This window comes from Brassica oleracea, chromosome C7 (assembly GCF_000695525.1).
Source record: "Brassica oleracea var. oleracea cultivar TO1000 chromosome C7, BOL, whole genome shotgun sequence".
Classification (NCBI taxonomy): Eukaryota; Viridiplantae; Streptophyta; class Magnoliopsida; order Brassicales; family Brassicaceae; genus Brassica; species Brassica oleracea.
The window spans coordinates 15154790-15177565 of NC_027754.1; the positions used below are offsets into that span (position 1 = coordinate 15154790).

The 22776-nt window shown below is 37.2% G+C and overlaps 1 protein-coding gene across 1 annotated transcript; it reads left to right on the forward strand.

The window, feature by feature from the left end:
- Window positions 1-3077: 3077 nt before the first annotated feature.
- On the forward strand, window positions 3078-16971 carry LOC106302670 (pre-mRNA cleavage factor Im 25 kDa subunit 1-like). The gene is made up of 6 exons (XM_013739132.1): window positions 3078-3125; window positions 3210-3303; window positions 3378-3451; window positions 3537-3623; window positions 6193-6303; window positions 16900-16971. Exons 1-6 carry the CDS (start codon window positions 3078-3080, stop codon window positions 16969-16971), a joined length of 486 nt encoding a protein of 161 aa, XP_013594586.1.
- The last annotated feature ends 5805 nt before the right edge of the window (window positions 16972-22776 follow it).

The following is a 22776-nucleotide window of genomic DNA, read 5'->3' on the forward strand; positions in this document are numbered from 1 at the left end:
GCAGAGAGATAGACATACCTTGAATCCTGTCTTCGTCACCTTCATAGCCATCCAAATATCCTGCCATAAGGGATAGGCAAAGAAGAAAATGTTACAATAAATAAAAATACATAACTTCGGATTTAAAAACCAATGATCTTCGTTTAGGTGAATATTTTCCAGTGATGTAAATCTCCGTCTGCATTCGTCGTAGAAGCCGTAAGTCTTGTTGATCTTAGAACTTTATGATCTTAACGTCGTCTTGCTGGTTAGAGTAGGGTAAGATGAAAGACAAAAACAACTTTAATGAGAATTTTCATTTTTAAGATTTATTTTAAATTATTAATCCAATGGCATGTGATGGTAATTATTGCGGAAAAGTTAGGGTTAAGTACAAAATGTACTTCACTTTTAATAGTTTATATAGATTTTCAAACAAGATTGAAGAGTAAATTCATGATTTAAGTGGTCCATCTGCGAAGTGTACGATAATATTGTACAAGCACAATAACTTAGAAACAACAATTCTAGATGCAAAACAAATTTTATTCTCCACAGAAAGACGTCACATGATCCCTACAATGTGTCATCTAAAGATTGTGGCTGAGAAGTCCTGACATGTTCATATCTACATGGACTTTAACTACATACTAGATTAAGACCCGCAGAATGAAACATCCTAATAAATTATTTTTACGTATTAAATATTCATTTACATATTATGAAATAATAAATATATATTGAATAATTAGACATTCAGTAACTATAATATATATTATTAAATTAACGTGAAAAAATAAACTTTTTTTTTCCTAATCCAAAAAAACACTTTTAATATTTTATATGGTATATAATTAGATTTAAATAATATTAACATAAATATATAGTATATTTTTAATATTGATATTTATTAAATATTTTTTCCACTCATATTGTTTTTTGGATCATTTGTATATTTTTATAACTTAAAATTTAAATCACTGATAGCAAAGTTTTCATTGTGGAATGTTTAATAGTTTTAGTAATTTTTAATTGTTTTAAAAATTCAGTTCAAAGTTTGAAATTTAAATATTAAGTTGCCAATATTTTTCAAAGCTTTTATCAAAAATAAAAATTTTAAAGCAAATTGTGAAATCAATATATTTATGTATTTTTTATATGGTACACAATTTAATTTAAACGATATTAATATATATATATATATATATATATATATATATATATATATATCAATCTTAATATTTATTAAATGAGACTTTCTACTTATATGATTTTGTAATCATTTGTATCTTGTCATGAAAAAAAATTTAAACTATGGATCACAAAAAATTCAGTGTGAAACTTTTAACTACTTTAGTAATTTATAGTCGTTTTATAAAATCTATACTATTATTTGAGAAGTGAATTTGCTTACTTGTCGTTTTTTCCATGATTTTAGTGAATTTGCTTACGTGTCATCTTTTCCATTATTTTAAAATAAGTATTTAGTTTAATTAATATTATTATTTAAAACTTTATTTTATGATATATATATATATATTATGATATTTAAGATAAATAATAAACATTAAACTATTCTACTGATATATAACTATTATTTTAAAAATATATTTTAATATAAAATTATCATGATATTTAAGACATTTAATTACTCAATAGATATTAACAATAACTACTCATATATCATAATTACATTAATCTTATTTATTGTTTTGGAACAGGTTTTTGTTATATTTATTTTATGATTTGAATGACTAATATTATATCCAGTTTCTCTGATTCTTATTAGAAATATTGATCCAAATATAAATTATTATAAATTTTTTATATAAGTATACAATAGTTTTTAATTAATCGATTTCTTTGGTTTATTCGGTTGATCGGTTAATATATACTAAACCATATCCATATACTGCGGTTTTTAAAAATAACATTCATTCGGTTTATTCGGTACTACAAAATCTAAACTATTTTCTCGATTTTGGTTCGGTTCAGTTTTACCGGATTGAACACTCCTAGGCTATTATTATTTTGTTAATTTTTTATGGGTTGTGATTGCTTATAATCCTTTCATTGTCACTGGATTTCTTTTCAGTCCAAATACAATAAATCCAATTTTTAATTTGATTATTATTATAGAAAATATTTTGATCCAAAATCTACATGCATAAATAAAACTATGAAACAATATAACATAATTTAGTATATTGATTAGCAATATGAATATCGAAGTATTATTACATAATATTAATTTAAATTTGTATCTAATTAATAATTTTTAAAATAAAATAAACATTAGAATTGAAAATTGTTATATATATTTATATATTAGTCTGCACCTTGTGCGGGACATCAACTAGTTCAAAATATAACATATACGGAAAATCTAAGTTATTATTATGTTGTTAATAAGTTGAAATAAAAAAGAATGATAGAGGAAACACTAATTTTTATCAAATTTTTATCATTCAAAATCATTAATTGTCATATATACTTTAGCCACATTAAGCAATTCTGTAATTATTATTTAAGGAAAGAATGAAGAATATTAATAATTAATTTATGGTTAGTTTAATAAAAAGCTTATTATATATTTAGATGAACCAACATATTTCTCTAAGTATTATAAGAATCATTGTGGTGATGACACATAGCTACCTCAAATATTGTAATGTTTCTCTTTTAATATATATATGGGATATCCCAAATGCTCTTAAAAAATTCTAATATGTCCCTCTTATAAAAAAATATTTTATTTTTGATTTTCTTTTTAATCGAAAACACATCTAAATACAAGAACCCCTTGTTGAATCTTCAGAAGTACCAAGCCAACCACAGTACTACTAGGTTACCCACCCAAACCCGATACAAATGGATCTTATCCTATAATTTAATTTTGAAAAAAAAAATTTCCTCCTCTTTCATCTCGTCTGTCTTGTCGTCTTCTTCATTTTCATATTTTCTTTTCTTGTTTTGAATTCTTTCTCTGAAACAAGAAGCCTCAAGATCCAACGAAATTAAACCTTAATATACGACTTGGAACCAGTCCATCAACCTCGCTTCAGGTACGAAATCTGATGAACCTTACCGATTTCAGTATGGGTTTTGGTAGCGTCTTCTCATTGGTCAGCGACAGATTGGTGTTGGTTTGTCTAGGGATTGGTTCGGGTTGATTTGGGTTGAAACTAGATCGGAAACTACATGGGAAAATGTAGTTTGGGATACATCAGGTTGAATTGTTCAAGCATCCTCATGTATTGCTTCTTCAGTATAGAAACTCCATCTTCAAGCTTCCTGGTGGTCGTTTGAGACCTGGTGAATCAGGTTTTACTTTTACTCTTCTGTAACCTCTTTATCTGTGCTCAAATCTCAATTGCTGAAATCTGGTTTCTTCTTAGATATTGAAGGTCTGAAACGCAAACTCGCGTCAAAGCTTTCGGTTAACGAGAATGTTCTTGTTTCGGGTTTGGAGGTAAGAACCATGGATTCTTGTCTTCAGTATTGTTCTGATTGTTTTTGGTCTCTCTATAATACTAAAAAACTGTAATAAAATGAAGGTAGGAGAATGCATTGGGATGTGGTTGAGACCAAACTTTGAGACACTGATGTATCCATTCTTGCCTCCCAATGTGAAACACCCAAAGGTTAGTTTAGAGCATCATTATAGGAGGGACCCAAACTAAGTCCTTAGCATTATTATTGATTACTTAGGCTTTAAAGACAAAGTTAAGGACTTTTGAATTTTTGTTGATTATTGGTAAAGACTTTTATGAGTCCTTAGAAAATTTTGATTGTTTATTTTAATAACTAAAATAAATGTAAAAGATAAGTCTTATATAAAACATATAACATTAAACATTGAAAACATAAAAAAAAATTACGAAGATGAAAAAGAAAATTACAAAGTTGAATAAAAAAAAATCAGAAACATGATAAACATTTTATTACATTAATAGAAACTTAAAAATCACATATTATTTTGAAGATGTCCAAATTTAGCTCATATATGTTCAATCAAATCATTTTTTAATTGTTGATGGACTTGTCTATCCCGGACTCTTGTTCGTCGTTGAAGCGTATTACCGAGATTTGTAGGCATTTCGACAGAATATGTGAGGTCCTCATTTTGTCCCTGTTGAAATTCTAAAAAGTCATACTGAGTGTATGAATCTCTTTCATCTTCAACAATCATATTATGAATTATGATACATGCTCTCATAATATTTGCTATTTTGCGTTTATCCCATAAACTGGATGGATTTTTAACCACGGCGAATCTAGCTTGCAAGACTCCAAAAGCACGCTCGACATCTTTTCGGACTGATTCTTGGGTTGTAGCAAATAACGATTTTTTTTGGTCCTTGTGGTAGTGAGATAGATTGAATAAAAGTCACCCATTTCGGATAAATACCATCTGTGAGATAGTAACCGAAATGGTAGTCTGTTCCGTTGACAGAGAAGTTGACTTCCGGGGCAACACCGTTAATAATGTCATCGAAAACATTGGATCGATCAAGAATATTTAGATCATTCATAGTACCTGGAGCTCCAAAAAACACGTGTCATATCTAGAGGTCATATGAAGGTACCTTTGTCGGTTCTTCGTGAATACATTCCTTTCCAAGAGGTAGGACAATTCTTCCATTCCCAATGCATGCAATCGATGCTTCCAACCATTCCGGGAAATCCACGGTGTTCTCCAATATTGAGTAGTCTTTCAAGATCAGCGGCCGTGGGGTGCCTAAGGTATTCATCGCCAAACAAGTTGATTATTGCAGCGGAAAACTCATGCAAACATTTTCGAGCTGTTGTTTCACCAAGTCTTACATATCCGTCGACAGTATCAGCCCCACCACCATATGCCAATTGACGAATTGTTGCGGTGCATTTTTGGAGCGGTGAAAGACCGGACCGTCCGGTAGCGTCTTGTGTTGGTTGAAAATACGCTACTTCCGTAGAGAGACGATGCACAATACTCAAGAACAAAGCCTTGTTCATTCAAAACCGGCGGCGGAATAAATTGTGAGGATATGTAGGATTATCACAAAAATAATCATTCCAGAGTTGATCTACCTTCTTCTCGGTTTCGCTCGATAAAAATATGTGGTTTCCGCTGTTTTGGTTCTGGAATGAAATTTTCGAATAAATCATCAAATATGTCATCATCATCATCATCATCTTTGTGGTAATGATAATGGGAAGATGATGCCATTGAAAATTTAAAAAAGAGAGAAAAATTTTCGAAAGAGAGAAAAGTATTCGAAAGAGAAGAGAAGAGGGGTGATTTGCATATTTTAAAGAGGAGACCATATCATATTTATACACAAGGAGTGCATCTTGTTGTTCTTCTGACCCCATGACAAGCAAACCTCTCGTGAACACTAGAAAATTTGAACATTACAAAATCTTGTGACTTTGTAGTACATCATGTGAAAGAAACAACCAAAAAATGCTTGTCACTTTACATAACCATACAACACAAGTCCATGGTAATTGAAACAAATACAAAGACATAACCATAAACATGTTTGTAGCTTGGTTCACAAGTTTTACGGTTTACATATAACACAAATACTCTCACCTCACGTTTACATAACCATAACCAACACTCCTACTAATAAGACTAAAACCAGAACCATTTATTTACTCAAACAACAACCATTCAATCACAAACAACAATCATTCAGTCAATTAACAATACAATCGAATCTCACAACGAGGTACAGAGGAGTGAGCTTACCTTGTTAACAATCGATTCGATTGAGAGAAGGAGATCGCGATTCGGCGGATAGATCAGAGAAGTGAGGGAGAAGAGATGCGATACGCAGAGAGGTGGCGATTGTAACCGAGATCGGAGAACGCGGTGTCGAGGTCGGTGTTGTCTCCTGCAATCGCCGTCGCCAGAGAATGAGAGAAGATAGGCGAAGAAAATGAAGTCGATACTTCAAGTGTTGTAACTCTTCCGATTCGGTTTTCCTCTCGGGTTGCGACGCGTGTCCTTAAGGACAGGCATTAAACGTCTACTAATTAACAAACGAAAGCTTCGTCTCTAACTCACTTTTGTTTAAAAAAATAATAATTAGAGGTTAAGGACAGTGTTAAGGACACTGATAATGATGCTCTTAGTTCTCCACTTCCATGTTAGTAAAAGTTAACACTTTTTGAAAATTCTTATGTTTAACATAAAGCTCTATCTTCTTCTTTTCTGTTCAGGAATGCTTAAAGCTTTTTCTTGGGAGACTAGCGCTACATCAGCAGTTTTTCGTGCCTAAAAACTTCAAACTCCTCGCTGTTCCCTTGTCCCAAATCCATGAGAATGAAAAGGTAAAAAAAATACTAAGGGGGACTTATTGAATTAGGGATTTCATAAAATTTCAGTTTTTTGTCAAATCCTATCTTATTGGATGTGATATTTGTAAAAGTTCTAACCAATCCTAGGTTATTAGATCTAACATTTGTATAAATCCTATTAAAACTCCCCTTATTGGAAAAAGTAGATTTTCATCAATAATTTATATCAGAATTATTTGGATTATTAGAAAAAATGATTTGTCCCTTCAAATTCAATAGAAAAGAATACCTCTTCCTTAGATGGAATTTGAAAAAACCGATGACGACGTCTTTGGTAGTTTTAACTTTTTTTTCTCTAGTACCTCAAAAAGTCATAACAATGGCTACTATCATTCAGGTAAGCTTGTTTCACAACCCATTTCTACCGCTCTTATCATCTGATCTTTCCTCACGCTTCGCCAACACCATCATCATCTCAAATCTCCTCTTTGATCAATCAATCAAATCAAATCAAATCAAAACCGCCTTTTACCTTCACTATTGTGGGGGCTGGATTCGACCATCCCCCAAGGCCCGAAGAATAGACGGCCCGGCCCGTATAAGGTACAGCAATAGCTCGGCTCGTCGGCTCGAAACGCCGACTCCTCGACGCGACACGAGAGTTCTTTTAATCCGCCTCTCGAAGGAGCATGGACTCCTCGGCCCAACGAGTTAAAATCCCACAAAGACGATGCGAGTTAGGTCACGGGAGGGCATTAGGTCAGCTATATAAGGAGAGAAAGGGTGCAACGTAAAGAGGATACGAAATCACTCATACATACTTGGTGGCTAGATTAGGGTTTTGACCTTGGTTATCTCGCTTTGTTGTATCTCTCCGGTTAAGCTCTTTGAGCTCCGGTTCTTTTCCTTTTACGCATTCCCTTTCCTTGTAACCGACGAAACGCTTTTCCGACCATCAATAAGACGTCTTTGCTTAACCCACATCTAAAAACCGAACGTTCTGTCGTTCAGTACCGTTTCCTGATCAAACAGTTGGCGCCCACCGTGGGGCTCGAACCCACGACCACAGGGTTAAGAGCTATCATGGCGCGCCTTGCACAGCAAAAAGCAGCCCAGAAGGCGGCGACCGACCAAATCGCGGCGCTCGCAAAGATCTTAGCCCCTCTCGCTGCGAACATGGAAGCCTCGACGGCGCAGTACCGAAGACATCTGTTTAGCATAGAAAGAGTGATCGACGCAGCACCGGCGCGCGCTGAAGACCAAGACGTCAACGACGACGACATGGCTCAAACCCTTGGGGGTCTCGACGCGCAAACCATAAACGAGCTCGACGCGTTAAAAAAATCAGTGCTCGATATAAACTCCAAGATTCATAACGTGACTACGTCCGCTCCCCAGATCGAGCGCGTCCTCGCAGAGTCTCTCCGGACACCGTTCACTGAAAAAATAACGAATGTCCGACTCCGAAGGATGGAAAAGCTCCGTCTTCCGACATTCGACGGTGTTTCCGACCCTTTTGCTCACGTCACGTCCTTCAACATCGCGATGCGACGTGCAAACCTCTCTGGCGAAGAAAAGGACGCCGACTTTTGTCAACTGTTCGTCGAAACCCTAGAAGGCATCGCTCTCAACTGGTTCAACGGCCTCTAGGAGAACTCCGTCAGTAGTTTTCACGACCTTTCAATGGCTTTCCTAAAAAATTATATCATGTTTACTCGACAGGAAGCCACCGCTACGTATCTCTGGAATCTCAACCATGCCAATGGGCAAAGCCTGAGGGACTTTATGGAAAAGTTCAAGGCCATCGTCTCGAAAGTCGACGTACCAGACCACATAGCCGTAGAGTCGTTGATGAACACCCTCCATATTAAATCACCATTCCGAGCTGACCTCTATCGGCATCCGACAAGATCAGTGCTGGACGCTATCGCTTGATCCAACAACTTCATTCGAATGGAGGAAGATACCAGAGCTAAGGCGGCGAAATAAGCGGCGGGAACACAAACGCCCGCCCGAACGAACGACACCCGTCAAGAACCGCGCCAACATTCTACTAGCGGCAAACCCAACCAGAAGAGGGGTTACATGAACGCAGTGGACAAAGGGGAACCCTCAGGCTCTGCGGTTGTCGTGCTAGAAAAGGGATGGAATCATTGGGACCGAGACACCGCGCAGCAGAAATCCAGTTCTCCCGAACCAGCGAGCTCGAATGCTGCGGAACCAAGCAAGTGGTGTTCGTATCATGAAGTCAAGTCGCACGACACGAAGGATTGCAAAGTCCTTTACGGACATTTCCTCAAGTCGATCGAAACTGGCAAAATCGAGATAGAGTCTCTTCCGCAGAAGCCAATAAACAATAAGAGTTGGAGCAAAAACAAAGAGAAGAAAACTCAGAAATCACAAGCAAGGGCTCCTCAGAAAGAAGAGCGAGCCAGTCTCGAGAGAGCCCCAGTGAACAATCTCAACCTCGAGGGTGAATCAACTAATGAAGAACCACACAAAAATCGGCTACGAGTGGAAGTGATTCTCTCTCGACAGGCCGACTCCTCGGATGACGAAATCCCGCCGATAGCACAAGATTTGCGTGAAAAGTTGGGGAGACAAATGGACTCCAAAGACCTACGCGCCTTGCTAAAGCAGAAGCCCGCAAAGGTATCAGTAAACGAGACGGATCTCAGGACGACCCTCAATGAATTTAAAGCGAGAAAGACCGCCCACACCGTAGCTACTCCGAACCTTCAACCTCAACCCACAGACTTACGCGAGCATATCAATTCCAAAGCTGAAGACCTGCGTGTCAAGCTTAGTCAGCCCAAAAGACGCGATTTACGACCATGCCTCGAAGCGAAGCGACATGCACAACTGGAGTTGATGAAGGCTACGAGCGTCCCGCACCTCAATGTGATAATGGGTGGTTTACCTCCTTGCGGGGACTCGGTAAGAGCAGTTAAAGATTACAGACGGCAAGCTGTCACCGCTAAGAAATGGCCCTCAAGAGTCGAAGCTGACCATCAAATCTCTTTCTCAGCGGCCGATACTCACGGCATCAGCATGCCGCATAATGACCCGCTCCTCATTGATATTGGAATTGGCGAGTGCCAGGCCACAAAGGTTCTCGTCAACACTGGCAGCTCGGTCGACTTTATATTTCGAGATACGCTCGATAAGATGGGGATCGACCTACGCGACATGAAGCCCTCTTCACGCACTCTCACGGGGTTCAACGGCTCCTTGGAACAGATGATCGGAACAATACGTCTCCCGGTTTACGCAGGGGACGTAACCCGAACCGTTAAGTTCTCTGTTATCCGAGCTAAGGCGCCTACGCTATCCTCGGCACCCCTTGGTTACACTCCATGAAGGCCATTCCCTCTACTTATCACTAGTGTGTTAAGTTTCCTGGAAAAGATGGAACAACACAGACGATCCGCGGGGACCAACGGGCTGCGAGAGAGCTGCTTATCGCCGCAGTCAAATTACAACAGTCAGTTTCTCTCGTCAACACAGTTACCAAACCAATTCATAAGATCTACCCTCAGAAGGAAGAAATTCGTGAGGTCCCCATTGATGAAGCCGACCCATCAAGGATCGTACGTATCGGCGCCTATCTCTCCGACGAAATGCAGTCGCAGATCATCTCCTTCCTCAAAGCGAACTCTGCCACTTTTGCATGAGCGACTTCTGATATGAAAGGAATAGACCCCGCAGTCACGTCCCAGAAGTTGAACGTTGATCCGACGTTCAAGCCAATCCGACAGAAGAGACGGGAGTTCAGACCCGAACGATCCAAAGCAGTAAACGAGGAAGTCGACAGGCTACTCGACGCAGGTTTCATTGCCGAGGTACGATATCCAGAGTGGCTAGCCAATCATGTCGTAGTAAAGAAAAAGAATGGGAAGTGGCGCATTTGTGTCGATTTCACTGATTTGAACAAGGCTTGCCCGAAAGACAGCTACCCTCTCCATGGACGGCTTCTCGGGGTACAACCAAATCATGATGCACGTCGATGCCTTTCAGCCTAAAGAACGCGAGAGCGACCTACCAGCGTCTGGTCAACATGATGTTCGCCGAAAAACTTGGCAACACTATGGAGGTTTACATCGACGACATGCTGGTCAAATCACTTCACGCCGAGGACCATCTCAGCCATTTGCGAGACTGCTTCAAGACGCTGAACGAGTACGGGATGAAGCTCAACCCGACGAAATGCACCTTCGGCGTCACAATAGGAGAATTCCTGGGTTATATCGTCACTCAGCGAGCCATCGAAGCAGACCCAAAACAGATAACGGCGATCCTTGACCTTCCTAGTCCGAGGAACACTCCTGAAGTATAGCGATTAACCGGAAGGATTGCGGCACTCAACAGGTTCATCTCAAGATCTACTGATAAATGCCTCCCTTTTTACGAAATCTTGCGGGGAAATAAAAGATTCGTCTGGGATGAAAAATGCGAACAAGCGTTCAATCAGCCTTATCCCTATACATCGCCGTCACTTCCTCGGCGGCAGTAGCGTACTCATACGAGAGGATCGGGGCGAACAAAAACATATTTTCTACATCAGCAAGCACATGACAGAACCAGAGACGAGATACCCAACCTTGGAGAATATGGCGGCCCTCGCCGTCGTCACCTCAGCATGAAAACTCCGACCTTACTTCCAGTCACACACTATCGAGGTACTCTCCAACCAGCCCCTTTGAACGGTAATGCAAAACACTAATCAATCAGGGAGGCTAACTAAATGGGCAGTGGAACTAAGCGAGCACGACATCGTGTACAAGAATCGCTCAGCAGCTAAGTCACAAGTCCTTGCTGATTTCTTGATCGAGTTAACGCCGGAGCTAGAACAAGATCTTGTACTACAAAGCCTAAACTGGATACTGCACGTAGATGGGTCATCTACGAACAAAGGTTCGGGGGCAAGCGTACAGTTACAGTCGCCTACAGGCGAGCTAATCCAACAGTCATTCATTTTTGGTTTCGCGGCACCCAACAATGAAGCCGAATACGAGTCTCTCATCACAGGCCTCCGTCTCGCTAAAGCAGTCAAGGCCAAACGAATCAGCGCGTACTGTGATTCCCAGCTCGTGATGAGTCAGTTTCTCGGAGACTACGACGTCATGAAAGATAGGATGGACGCCTACTTGAAGCTCGTCAAAGACCTCACACAAGATTTCAAGTTCTTTGAACTCAAGAAGGTTCCTCGCGGAGAGAACGTATGCGCGGACGCTCTCGCAGCCCTCAGAAGCAAGCTACACGACCAAGTGAAGAGGACGATCCCGATACACAGGATCGAGAAGCCAAGCATCAGTCCAACAACAGAGCAGCTAACCATCACAGCGTCCGTCACTGATGCAATGCACATTGACGAGGCAGAACCTCGCACGACAGAAGATCAACTCGATGATTGACGAACGGAGTTCATCGCTTACTTAGCTGATGGCATACTACCTACCGAGAAGTGGGAAGCAAGACGACTCAAACGACGCAGTGCGCACTACGTCGTCATGGACGGAGAACTCCATCGATGGACCGGAACAAAAGTACTCCTCAAGTGCATTTCCGGGGATGAAACAAGGCTCGTTATGGCCGAAACGCATGAAGGAGCGGCATGCAATCACTCAGGAGGGCGAGCTCTCGCACTGAAGGTGAAGAACCTCGGTTTCTATTAGCCAACTATGAACGCAGATTGCGAGTCCTACGTCAAGAAATGTGACAGGTGCCGGAGACACGCTTCGACCATCCACAGCCCGACGGAGTTGCTCCATACCTTGACGGCGCCGTATCCCTTCATGCGATGGGGAATGGATATTATCGGGCCAATGCCGAGCTCTCGGCAGAAGAGATTCATCCTAGTCCTAACGGATTACTTCACTAAGTGGGTAGAAGCAGAAGCCTACGCCAACATCCCCGATAAGGAGGTGCAAAAGTTCGTTTGGAAAAACATCATCTGCAGGCACGGACTCCCCTACGAGATAATCACAGACAACGGATCCCAGTTTATCTCACACAACTTCAAAGAGTTCTGCGACAGGTGGAGAATTCGACTCAACATGTCCACGCCGAGGAACCCGCAGAGTAACGGTCAAGCCGAGTCCACCAACAAGACAATCATTGACGGACTCAAGAAGCGACTCGGCTTAAAGAAGGATTGTTGGGCCGACGAACTAGATGGAATCCTATGGTCCCATAGAACAACTCCGCGTGGAGCAACGAAAGCCACCCCTTTCTCGATGGCCTACGGAGTCGAAGCAATGGCACCCGCTGAGGTAAACGTAACGAGCTTACGCCGTTCCAAGATGCCGCAAAACATCGAACTTAACCATGATATGCTCCTCGATGCGTTGGATAATATAGAAGAGAGACGCGACCAAGCGTTGCTTCGCATTCAGAACTATCAACATCAGATCGAGAGCTACTACAACAAGAAGGTTAAGTCCCGTCCCCTCGAATTGGGTAACCTAGTCCTCCGCAAGGTGTTCGAAAACACTAAAGAATGGAAGGCCGACAAACTCAGAGCCAACTGGGAAGGACCTTACAAGATCACCGAGATAGTCAAACCCAGAGTCTACCTCCTCAAAACTTCAACCGGAGAAACGGTGCCACGAGCCTGGAACTCGAAGCACCTTCGACTATTCCACAGCTAAGCAAGCACCAAAAGCGGGTGAACGACTAACGGTCACGTTCACTCGTTCCAAAAAAAAAAACGGAGTAAATGCGCTCCCAGCCACTTTTACTCGGAAAAAAAAAGAACTACGAATGGCTTGATCCCCCACAAAGGAGGTACGTAGGCAGCTTTAACGGGTCCAGCTGTAACAAAAAACAAACAAACTCCTCTCTCGAGAAGTTGCACCCATGCGATGCCTACACGAGCTCGTCCCGACCTCTCAATCAAACGTACTGGCACTCGCACCCCACCACCGAATATGTCCTGATCAGACACGTACTCGCATGGATTTGGTTATATCACAGCAACAAGCTGATATATCCGAAATGACGACCTCTACCTATTTTATGATTTACTAGAGAAGGTTTGGCCAACCAAATACCTAGGATCACTTTTGAATCAGAGTTGGGACCGTTGTCATTTGAAATTCTTAGTCCCGAGTTACCCGCCTTTAGTTCGTACTTAGTCAACGCACAGATCGTTGCGACTAACAAACGAGGTAACTTAACGACTAAATGGCCCAGCGACCTACGGTTGCAAGCAGGGAAGCTAACTACAGGGTTAGGGCTCAACTCTCTTTTGTTTATTATAAGCCCAGCCCTATTTTAACCCTATTATAATCAAGGGTTAGGCTGGTACCAGGGTTAGCTCATTTAATTGAAAAAAATATTTCATTTATTTTTGTTCTTAAATTTTAAAGATAAAACTAGAAAAATTAAGAGAAAAAGACAAAAATAGCACTAAATCAAGTTTTTGTTCTCAAACTAGCACTCAAGGTCAAAAGTCACAAAAATAGCACTTAATGTTTTATCAAAAGTCACAAATTTAGGGTTTAGAGTTAAAGGGTGGGGTTTAGAATTTTTTAGGGTTTAGAGGGTTTAGGGTTTAGGGTTTAGGGTTTAGGGTTTAGGGTTTAGGGTTTAGGGTTTAGGGTTTAGGGTTTAGGGTTTAGGGTTTAGGGTTTAGGGTTTAGGGTTTAGGGTTTAGGGTTTAGGGTTTAGGGTTTAGGGTTTAGGGTTTAGGGTTTAGGGTTTAGGGTTTAGGGTTTAGGGTTTAGGGTTTAGGGTTTAGGGTTTAGAATTTAGGGTTTAGAGTTTAGGGTTTAGGGTTTAGAGTTGAGAAATGAGGTTTTGGGGATAAAATTTCAAATTTTTGAAAACTAAAAAAATTAAAATTTTCAAAAGATATAATGCTATTTTGGTCATTTTAGTTTTTGAGTGCTATTTTTGTGATATAAACTTAGAAATGTGCTATTTTGGAGATTTGCCCAAAAATTAAGATATGATATGATTCTTTCCTCCAATTTGTTGAGCATCAAAATCAAAAGTTTTTCTCCCAATCGCAAAATCGAGTTTTTGCTCCACACTAAGAATAAAGTTTTTCCGTCAAAAAAACAAAAATTGTGTTTTTTCACCAAAACCACAAAATCAAGTTTTCCCGCCAAAACCGCAAAATCAAGTTTTTCCGCAAAACCGCAAAATCGAGTTTTTCCGCCAAAACCTGTAAAATCGCGTTTTTCCGCCAAAACTGTAAAATCGCGTTTTCCGCCAAAACAACAAAATCGGGTTTTCCGCCGAAACCGCAAAATCTGGTTTTCCCCTCAAAACCGCAAAATCGAGTTTTTCCGCCAAAACTAAAACCTCAATATCGAGTTTTCCCTCCAAAACCGGCAAATAGAGTTTTCCCGCCAAAACCGTGAAATTGAGTTTTACGGGTTTTCCAGAAAAACTTAATTTTACGTTTTCACGGGAAAATTCGATTTTGAGGTTTTGGCGAAAAACTCGATTTTGATTTTTTGGCGGGAAAACTCGATTTCGAAGTTTTGATGAAAAACTCGATTCGGTCGATGCACCGACAAATCCTTTCCCAAGAGATATTTCCCCAACGTTCTTGATCGAGTCTCGCTACTGCACGCGCACTTGATAAGAATTCCTCTGGGTACTCGGGTGACGTCGGATTATCAACTGCATAAAACAAAGAAAGAAAGACAGAAAAGAGGAGGTCAGTACCCGAGAAACCGACATGGACTAATAGAAGTGTTCTACCGAGCAAAGTATTCCATAGAACTCGATAATCTTCGTCTGGAGGATCATCGAAGGCAGAGTCGTCAGACTTGACGAAGAAATAGGACTGCTGCCAGTCCACCGTCTTGGTAGGATGCCCCCCAATCACGGTAAAAATAAGACCTCTGCCAATCCAGCGTCTTGCTAGGATGTCCCCCGATCACACTGTAGTCCGGCCGCATTTTAATCGACATGAGACCTTCATCTAACGGGTTGATAGACGCCAGCTCCCCGAATGCCCGAACACTGAGAGTGACATCGATCTCAGCAGCCATGACCATCAGGGCGACCGCGATGCGCCACGAGCCATTCAGAAACTGACTTATCGCCGCACCTCGACGCCTCACATACGACGTAACTAACCGAGGAATCGGGAACCAAAGCTTCGTATCATCGTGAAAATAGGATTCGTAGACGCATTGAAACCCGACAGGCGGCAACCAAGGCCTCTGACTCTCCGAAGGAATCAGGAAGGTCACTCCGACTCCTCCACGCTCCCTCAGAAGCCTCTTCACGCTACCCGGAGTCGAGCACGTCTTGAGAACGTTCTCCCAAGATTGACCGCTTAATTTCGACGGACGCAGAAGCTCGTGAGACAAAGCGGGAAGCTCCTCAAAAATTCCCCCGGGATAGTGGCACGTCGGTACATAGTTAATAGGAGGAGTCTCGTCCCTCGCGCCTCCCCGACCGTCCCTCGCGCAAGCCTGCGCGTCATTCGGAGCTTCTCTAACCGTTCCTCGGTGAAGACGCGCTGACTCGGAGACTAACAGCCTCTCAGGAACGTCCAGGCTTCGAACATCCATCATCGCCTCACGATGGATCGACTCAAACTCCTCGAGCGGATCCTCGGTCGTGTCTCTCGATGGACTCGACGAAGTCACGGCCGCCTTTCCTTTTTGCTTACGAGATAACCTCCCATCGGACAACATAACGCTATATATGATACAACAACAATGTAGAGAGAGAAGCAGAGAGGAAGAGAGAGAAAATACCGGAACATGCGAAGAAGAATGAAGAGAGCGAGAAGTAAACGGGTATTTATAGGAAGAAGTTCTGGGCGCTCCCCGAGGCGTCATCATTAGGCCTACTTGGGCCTATTTGGGCCTTGAAAAGGCAGTTAGCTGCCCACGAGACCGACACGTCGTTTCAACTTCCCGCTTCAACCCGGTTCGACCTATACCAAATCAACGATTGAGATCAAAATTCGGTTAACATCTTTCGAAGTACCATTCGAGCCTCGCGACTTTACGACGGACGGTCTATGCTTCAAAACCATCATCTCCCAAATTCATCGAGTTCAACGAAACGCTTATCCGACCATAGGGCGTAGGGACTTACTGTAGGGGCTGGATTAGACCATCGCCCAAGGCCCGAAGAATAGACGGCCCGGTCCGTATAAGGTACAGCAATAGCTCGAAGCGCCGACTCCTCGGCGCGACACAAGAGTACTTTTAGTCAATCATACGCCGAATAAACGCGAGCGGTTAGCGATCTCACGGCCTCACGAAGGAGCATGGACTCCTCGGCCCAACGAGTTAAAAGCCCACAAAGACGATGCGAGTTAGGTCACGGGAGGGCATTAGGTCAGCTATATAAGGAGAGAAAAGGTGCAACGTAAAGAGGATCCGAAATCACTCATACATACTTGGCGGCTAGATTAGGGTTTTGACCTGGGTTATCTCGCTTTGTTGTATCTCTCCGGTAAAGCTCTTTGAGCTCTGGTTCTTTTCCTTTTACGCATTCCCTTTCCTTGTAACCGACGAAACACTTTTCCGACAATCAATAAGACGACTTTGCTTAACCCACATCTAAAAACCTAACGTTCTCTCGTTTCAGTACCGTTTCCTGATCAAACAACTATATTCAGTATGATGTTCTTTGGTTCATATGATGCAGACTTATGGGCAAATCATATCGCAGATTCCCAAGCTTCTTTCGAAGTTCTCCTTCAACATGATGGAAATATGATGGACAAAAACCTTGCGATCATTGCAGCTAGTAGTGCTTGCGATAAGATTATATATATTTGGTGAAATCTTTAAAAACCTTGATATTTGTTGATTAAAGAGTGGTAGACATGAAGTATAATGATAGTGGTGTTTAGTACATAGACTTATAGTCGATGAAGTTTATATATAGGTAAACGAATAGAGACATGTATGCTTAATTGCTTATATGTATTTCTTCGTAAATAAAGTTAGAAGAACTATATGTAAAAATGGTAATGTTGAAAACGGTTTGTGATCAATAAAATGATGTACTCTATCAAATGCTAAATAAGTTTTGCGTTTTAAACTGTGGAGATTTAGGCTTGAAAAATTTGAGATTCGAGTAAATCTTTAAAGAAATTTGAGATTTGAGTAAATCTTTAAAAAAAATTGTGAGTTTTAAGGGGTTTTGAAGAAATTTCGGAGTTTGTGATTTTTTTTTGAAATTTTAAATATTTATTTAGAATAATGTTTTTATTCTTTAACTACTATAATTTGGTATTTTTATCGTCTTATGAAATATATAAAAGTTTTTTATTTTTTTATTTGATTAATTTTATTGACAAGATCCATATTTTTTAAAACTGCAACTTTTTAATAAACTTGATAACACATATTAAACACTATCGGATTAAACAACAATAAAAATAATAATAAACAATTTACTCATATATATATATATAATATTATAGTTATACTTCATGTTCTAAAAATCGGTCGCCTAGCCGCCTAGGCGCTACGCGTTACTCTTCCGCTCCGATTTATGCCAAATCGGTTTAAAAATTCAGATATCCGATTTTTTCCGCCTAGACCGCCTAAATGACCGCCAAGGCGGCCGCCTAATCTATTTTTATTTATTTTTATTTTATTTTTATTTTTTTTATTTTTATTTGTTTATTTGATCTAAAATTTTATAAATATCATTTATATTCATAATTTTGATAAAAATTACACTATATTAAGTTTATATATTATATTTGTGTGTTTTATACAATCTTAAACATGAAAATGTATTAATGTAATACACAATTAAATATTAACATGTTTTATAACATAGTAAACCATCTAAAAATTCTGCCCCGCATAATTTCTGATTAATCCCCGATTTTCTCTTTAGGCGCTAGGCCCAACCCGACCGCCCGACTAGCGCCTAGCGCGTTCCCGAACATGTTATACTTAGTAATACATGGTAATCTTCAAGGTATAAAATGTAGGATTAAAGTTTAAAAATCTTTTTTTTCTACAAACACATTTTGTTTGTCAGTAAATATTAAGGGGAAATTATCACAAACACCACATTCATAGTACCACTTTTCATGTTTACACTAATCATTTTTACCCTCACTTTTAATGAAGGGTGAAATACACTTATATCCTTATGGTTAACTAATCTAGACTTAGGATTTAAAGTTGAGGGGTGGGATAAGGTTTTTGGAATGTGAAATTTAGGATTCTAATAAATATATAAATAAATACTTAATTTTCATTAAAAAAATTTAAAAAATAGTTTCAAACATAATTTTCGATTTTCAAAAATAAATTTTGAAAAAAAAATAAAAAAAAATTCAAAAAAATAATTCAAAAAACAAAATTTATAAAAAAGTTTGAATTTGAAAAAGTATAATTCGAAAACAAAAAAAAATTACTTTTATTTTTTTTTATTTTTTTTATTTTTTATTTATTTAAATAATGATTTATTATATATATATAGATAACAAGGGTATAAGAGTCTTTTGCCACTTAATGAAGAAGATATTTTTAAAAATGTCCCTTTAGTGGTGGTAAAGATGAAAAGTGGTATCATGAAAGTGGTAAACATAAAATTTCTCCAATATTAAGTTGATGTAATATATCACAATGCACTTTTCATCATTTACAAATAATTAAAAAGTTTAAAAAACATTTATTTTCTTATTTTAGATTTTAAAAACGTGTTTATGTTTCATAATAAATTTGTTTTGTTTTGTTCATGTTAAAATAATAATATAAAAAATACTCATGTAAAACGTGCATCTGTTATATACATAAATTTAATATTCTAATTATACTTAGTAATTCTTGGTAATCTTATTACTATCTTATACATAGTAATACTTTGGTAAATTTAAAGTTTTATTAGTAAAACCATATCCAAATGAAATATTTGGTAGGACAACAAATTATTTTATACAATGAATGTTATTAAGAAAGAGTATTACATAAACAGTTTACGAGAAATAAATATTATAGATTCTTCTTACCATAGCAGTATGATTCACACAACAACCATAAAAGTTAATGAATCATTTTGGGAAAATGATAAATATTCTTAAAACTATAGAAAATAATCATATAAATAGTTATAATAGTCTTATTTACTGTATACATAGTCTACTAATAGATAATATATGACTTATGTATGTTAAATATACGCACTACTTGCAATATATAGGGGTTTCAAATTACACATAATAAAACCAAGTAATCTTAGTAATCCGAATTACACATAATAAATCCAGTAATCCGAATTATACACAATAAATCAAGTAATCCTAGTAGTCCGATTACACACAATAAATCCAGTAATTCTAGTAATTCGATTACACACAATGAAAACATATAAAGAAAAGCTCTCTCTGTTTCGCACTTCATTAGCATCTTGCCTTATTCCTCTTCATGTCGTTGCGTATGATACATATACACCAATCATGCGTGTAACCAAATCGATCAGAGTATTAGGAACTCGTGTGTCAAAACTATCAGGATAATCTTGAGCTAACATATCTACAACGATTTGTGGTATGCCTTTCCTACTATTAGAAAATGTTCAGACATTTAAGACTATATTGTTTGGGTTAACCACTACTATCTTACATTTTCCAAACTATACACTTCATTTTTATTGTATTCAAGATAAAATTTATGCAAAAATCAACATAATAAACTTAAAACACAGAAACACACAATTTTAAAATTAGTTTTCAATCTTCCAAAATTCTCAATAAATCTTAAAATATTTACATTACCCAAAATGCATAGTTCATTTTAATGATATTCTAGATTTTTTTTTAACGGATATAATAAATCTAATTTTTTGCATATATTTTAAAGCTTGTTTTCAATCTTTAGAAATTCTCAGCAAATATTTTAGTATTTACATTATTTTTAAATATACTTAGAATTTTAAAGTTATATATATATATATATATATATATATATATATATTATAAGTGGGATATATATTTATATAATTTTTTAAAATATAATTTGCTTAAAACTTAAAAAACGTTTTAACATAGTAAACTTAAAACCCAGAAAACACAATTTTAAAACTAGTTTTCAATCTTCCAAAAATTTCAGTAAATCTTACAATATTTACATTACCCAAGATGTACAGGTCATTTAATGATATTGCAGATAAATTGTTTTAAAAAAAAAACAGATATAATAAATCTAAAACCAAGAAGAGTTGCATCTCTATTATTAAAATAGAAGTACACTTGGAAAATACCCCTGAGTTTATGAAGCTATTTACATTACAATACCACTAAACTAATAAATAATCTTTCCTTTTAATAATGTTGTATTTTCTGATTAGTTAATGCATATTCCTAGCTAAATTTTTGCCATCAAAAACGGAAACCATAACAAATAAAAATCGACATTGATTATAATTTGCCGTCATTTATTTACAATGCCAATAAATTGTTTAGCACAGGTACAAAGTATAAGTATAAGGAATTATTTTCCCATCAATTAATTGTAAACTGCAGTTTTTCATTATAACCCATAAAAGATATTCTTTACTTATTCACCTATATAGGCTATAGCTAATGTACCTATAAGGATTTATTTAGTTTGTCTTTTAAAAAAATTTCAAACCAGTCGGACTAATTAAAAAGATTTCACATAATGGAGGTTTATTTTTTTACCAAAAATTACGAACCAATTATTGAAATCAATATATTAATTTGGTTACTATTTACTAAATTTTACAAAATTTTGATTTATCTAACCTATCTAACCAAACAAAATAAATATGTTATTCCTATATGCTATAATATATTACAGCCAACCATATTAATTTGTTTAGTTATTATTTTCCCCAATTAGATTTTTCTATATTTTTAAACAAACCATAATATCTTTCTAAGTTTATATATAAATTCAAAATTCAATCTATAATATCTTTCTAAGTTTATCCTAATGTAATCAATGCGAAATATTTATTATCGCTCTAAGATATAGAAATTTAATCACCTAACTTATTTTGAAAATATTTTTTATCGCTCTAAGATATGCAAATTTAATGTCATAATCCAATCCAAAAAATCTTGACCACTTACACCAAATGATTGGTTCAACCAATATCTATATCAAATATTGTGAATCATTATAATCCAAACTATTGCCTAAATATTTGCTAACCATAACTTTTTTAGAAGCCAAAATATTGTACAATTAAATTCACGGATTATTCCCCGTAGGTGAGGACATATTCTATACTCTACGGTTTTAGTAGCCCATTATATATAGTTTCAATTTTATAACTAATATATATTTTTTAATAACATACTAACCATAGTTGTCTATTTTATATACTTATCATTCAAAAAATTTGTTTGCTATATATCTTACACATAGATCTAATTATATATATATATTAGATTTGTTTATATGATACCCAGTATCGGTGATATATTTTACGCTAAAACGCAAAATGATAAATTTACTTAATGTAATACAATTACACAAATATAAAATTATTGTACAAACATAAATCAAATTTTGAAATTAAATATCCGCGCGGTCGCGCGGATCAAGATCTAGTTCAAATTACGACCAGCGTAGTATCTCATATTAGGAATTGCCCCGATGCCAACCACCAACACATTTTCATCTTTTGCAGTTAGTGTATCAAACACTTTAATCTTGAAAAATTCAATCTTTACCAAGGACATAACAAAGGAAAAATTAAACGTGTGATTCCTGAGGAATCAGTTAAAAGAATGATGCATAATTCAGATTGTACGCAGACAAACCTCTTCCCAACTTATTATATTTTCTTAGTAATTACCTAGCATAATTAGTCAAGAATATTCGTACAAAAAAAATCTGACTCGAAATCGACCTGAAGTCAAAGTCACATGCTCTATTAGACATGGCATATATAATCGTACGATTCTTAAAGTGTTATCTCCAAAAACCAATATCAGACCGAACCCGCACCTAAAACCGAACACAATTTTTGAAAAATGTTTGAAAAAATTAATTTTTAATATCTGATAGGTTAATTATAAAACCCAAGACATGAAACCAAAGAACTAAATAATAGCTAGAAGAATTGGTTGTAATGTTTTGGAAAGGATAAATACTTTGGGTCCCACTTGTTGGTAAAAGATAAGTGAGTGGTAAATGTATTATTGGAAGAATTAATAGGGGAACTATATTTGAGTGAGTTAATATGATTACTTAGCATGTTATACGTTATTGGTCGACCATCATTTATTTTCTCACTTAAATAGCTAGGATGCTATGTCTTTATTTATAGGAAACTTTATTTTATTGGTTGTTTTATTCCGGTTTGGTTATCCAGACCATTTCAAATTTGAGTAATAGAATAGCCGTTTGTTGTCAAAAAAAAAAAAAACTAGTAGAGGTGGGTTCTGAAAATTTTTGAGTTAAAGTAAAGGTTACAAAAAAATGTATATTAATAGTAAGTAATATGTACGACAGTTTTTATAATAATTTGGTGGTTAGTGTTTTTAATTTTAATACGTGTACGTTTTTGCTACTCAGTTTAATA

Coding starts and splice junctions, on each gene's coding strand:
- LOC106302670 (XM_013739132.1), top strand. CDS start 3,078: ATGGGTTTTGGTAGCGTCTTCTCATTGGTCAGCGACAGATTGGTGTTG. Junction 3,304..3,377: donor TTTGAGACCTGGTGAATCAG/GTTTTACTTTTA, acceptor GTTTCTTCTTAG/ATATTGAAGGTCTGAAACGC. Junction 3,624..6,192: donor CCAATGTGAAACACCCAAAG/GTTAGTTTAGAG, acceptor TTTTCTGTTCAG/GAATGCTTAAAGCTTTTTCT.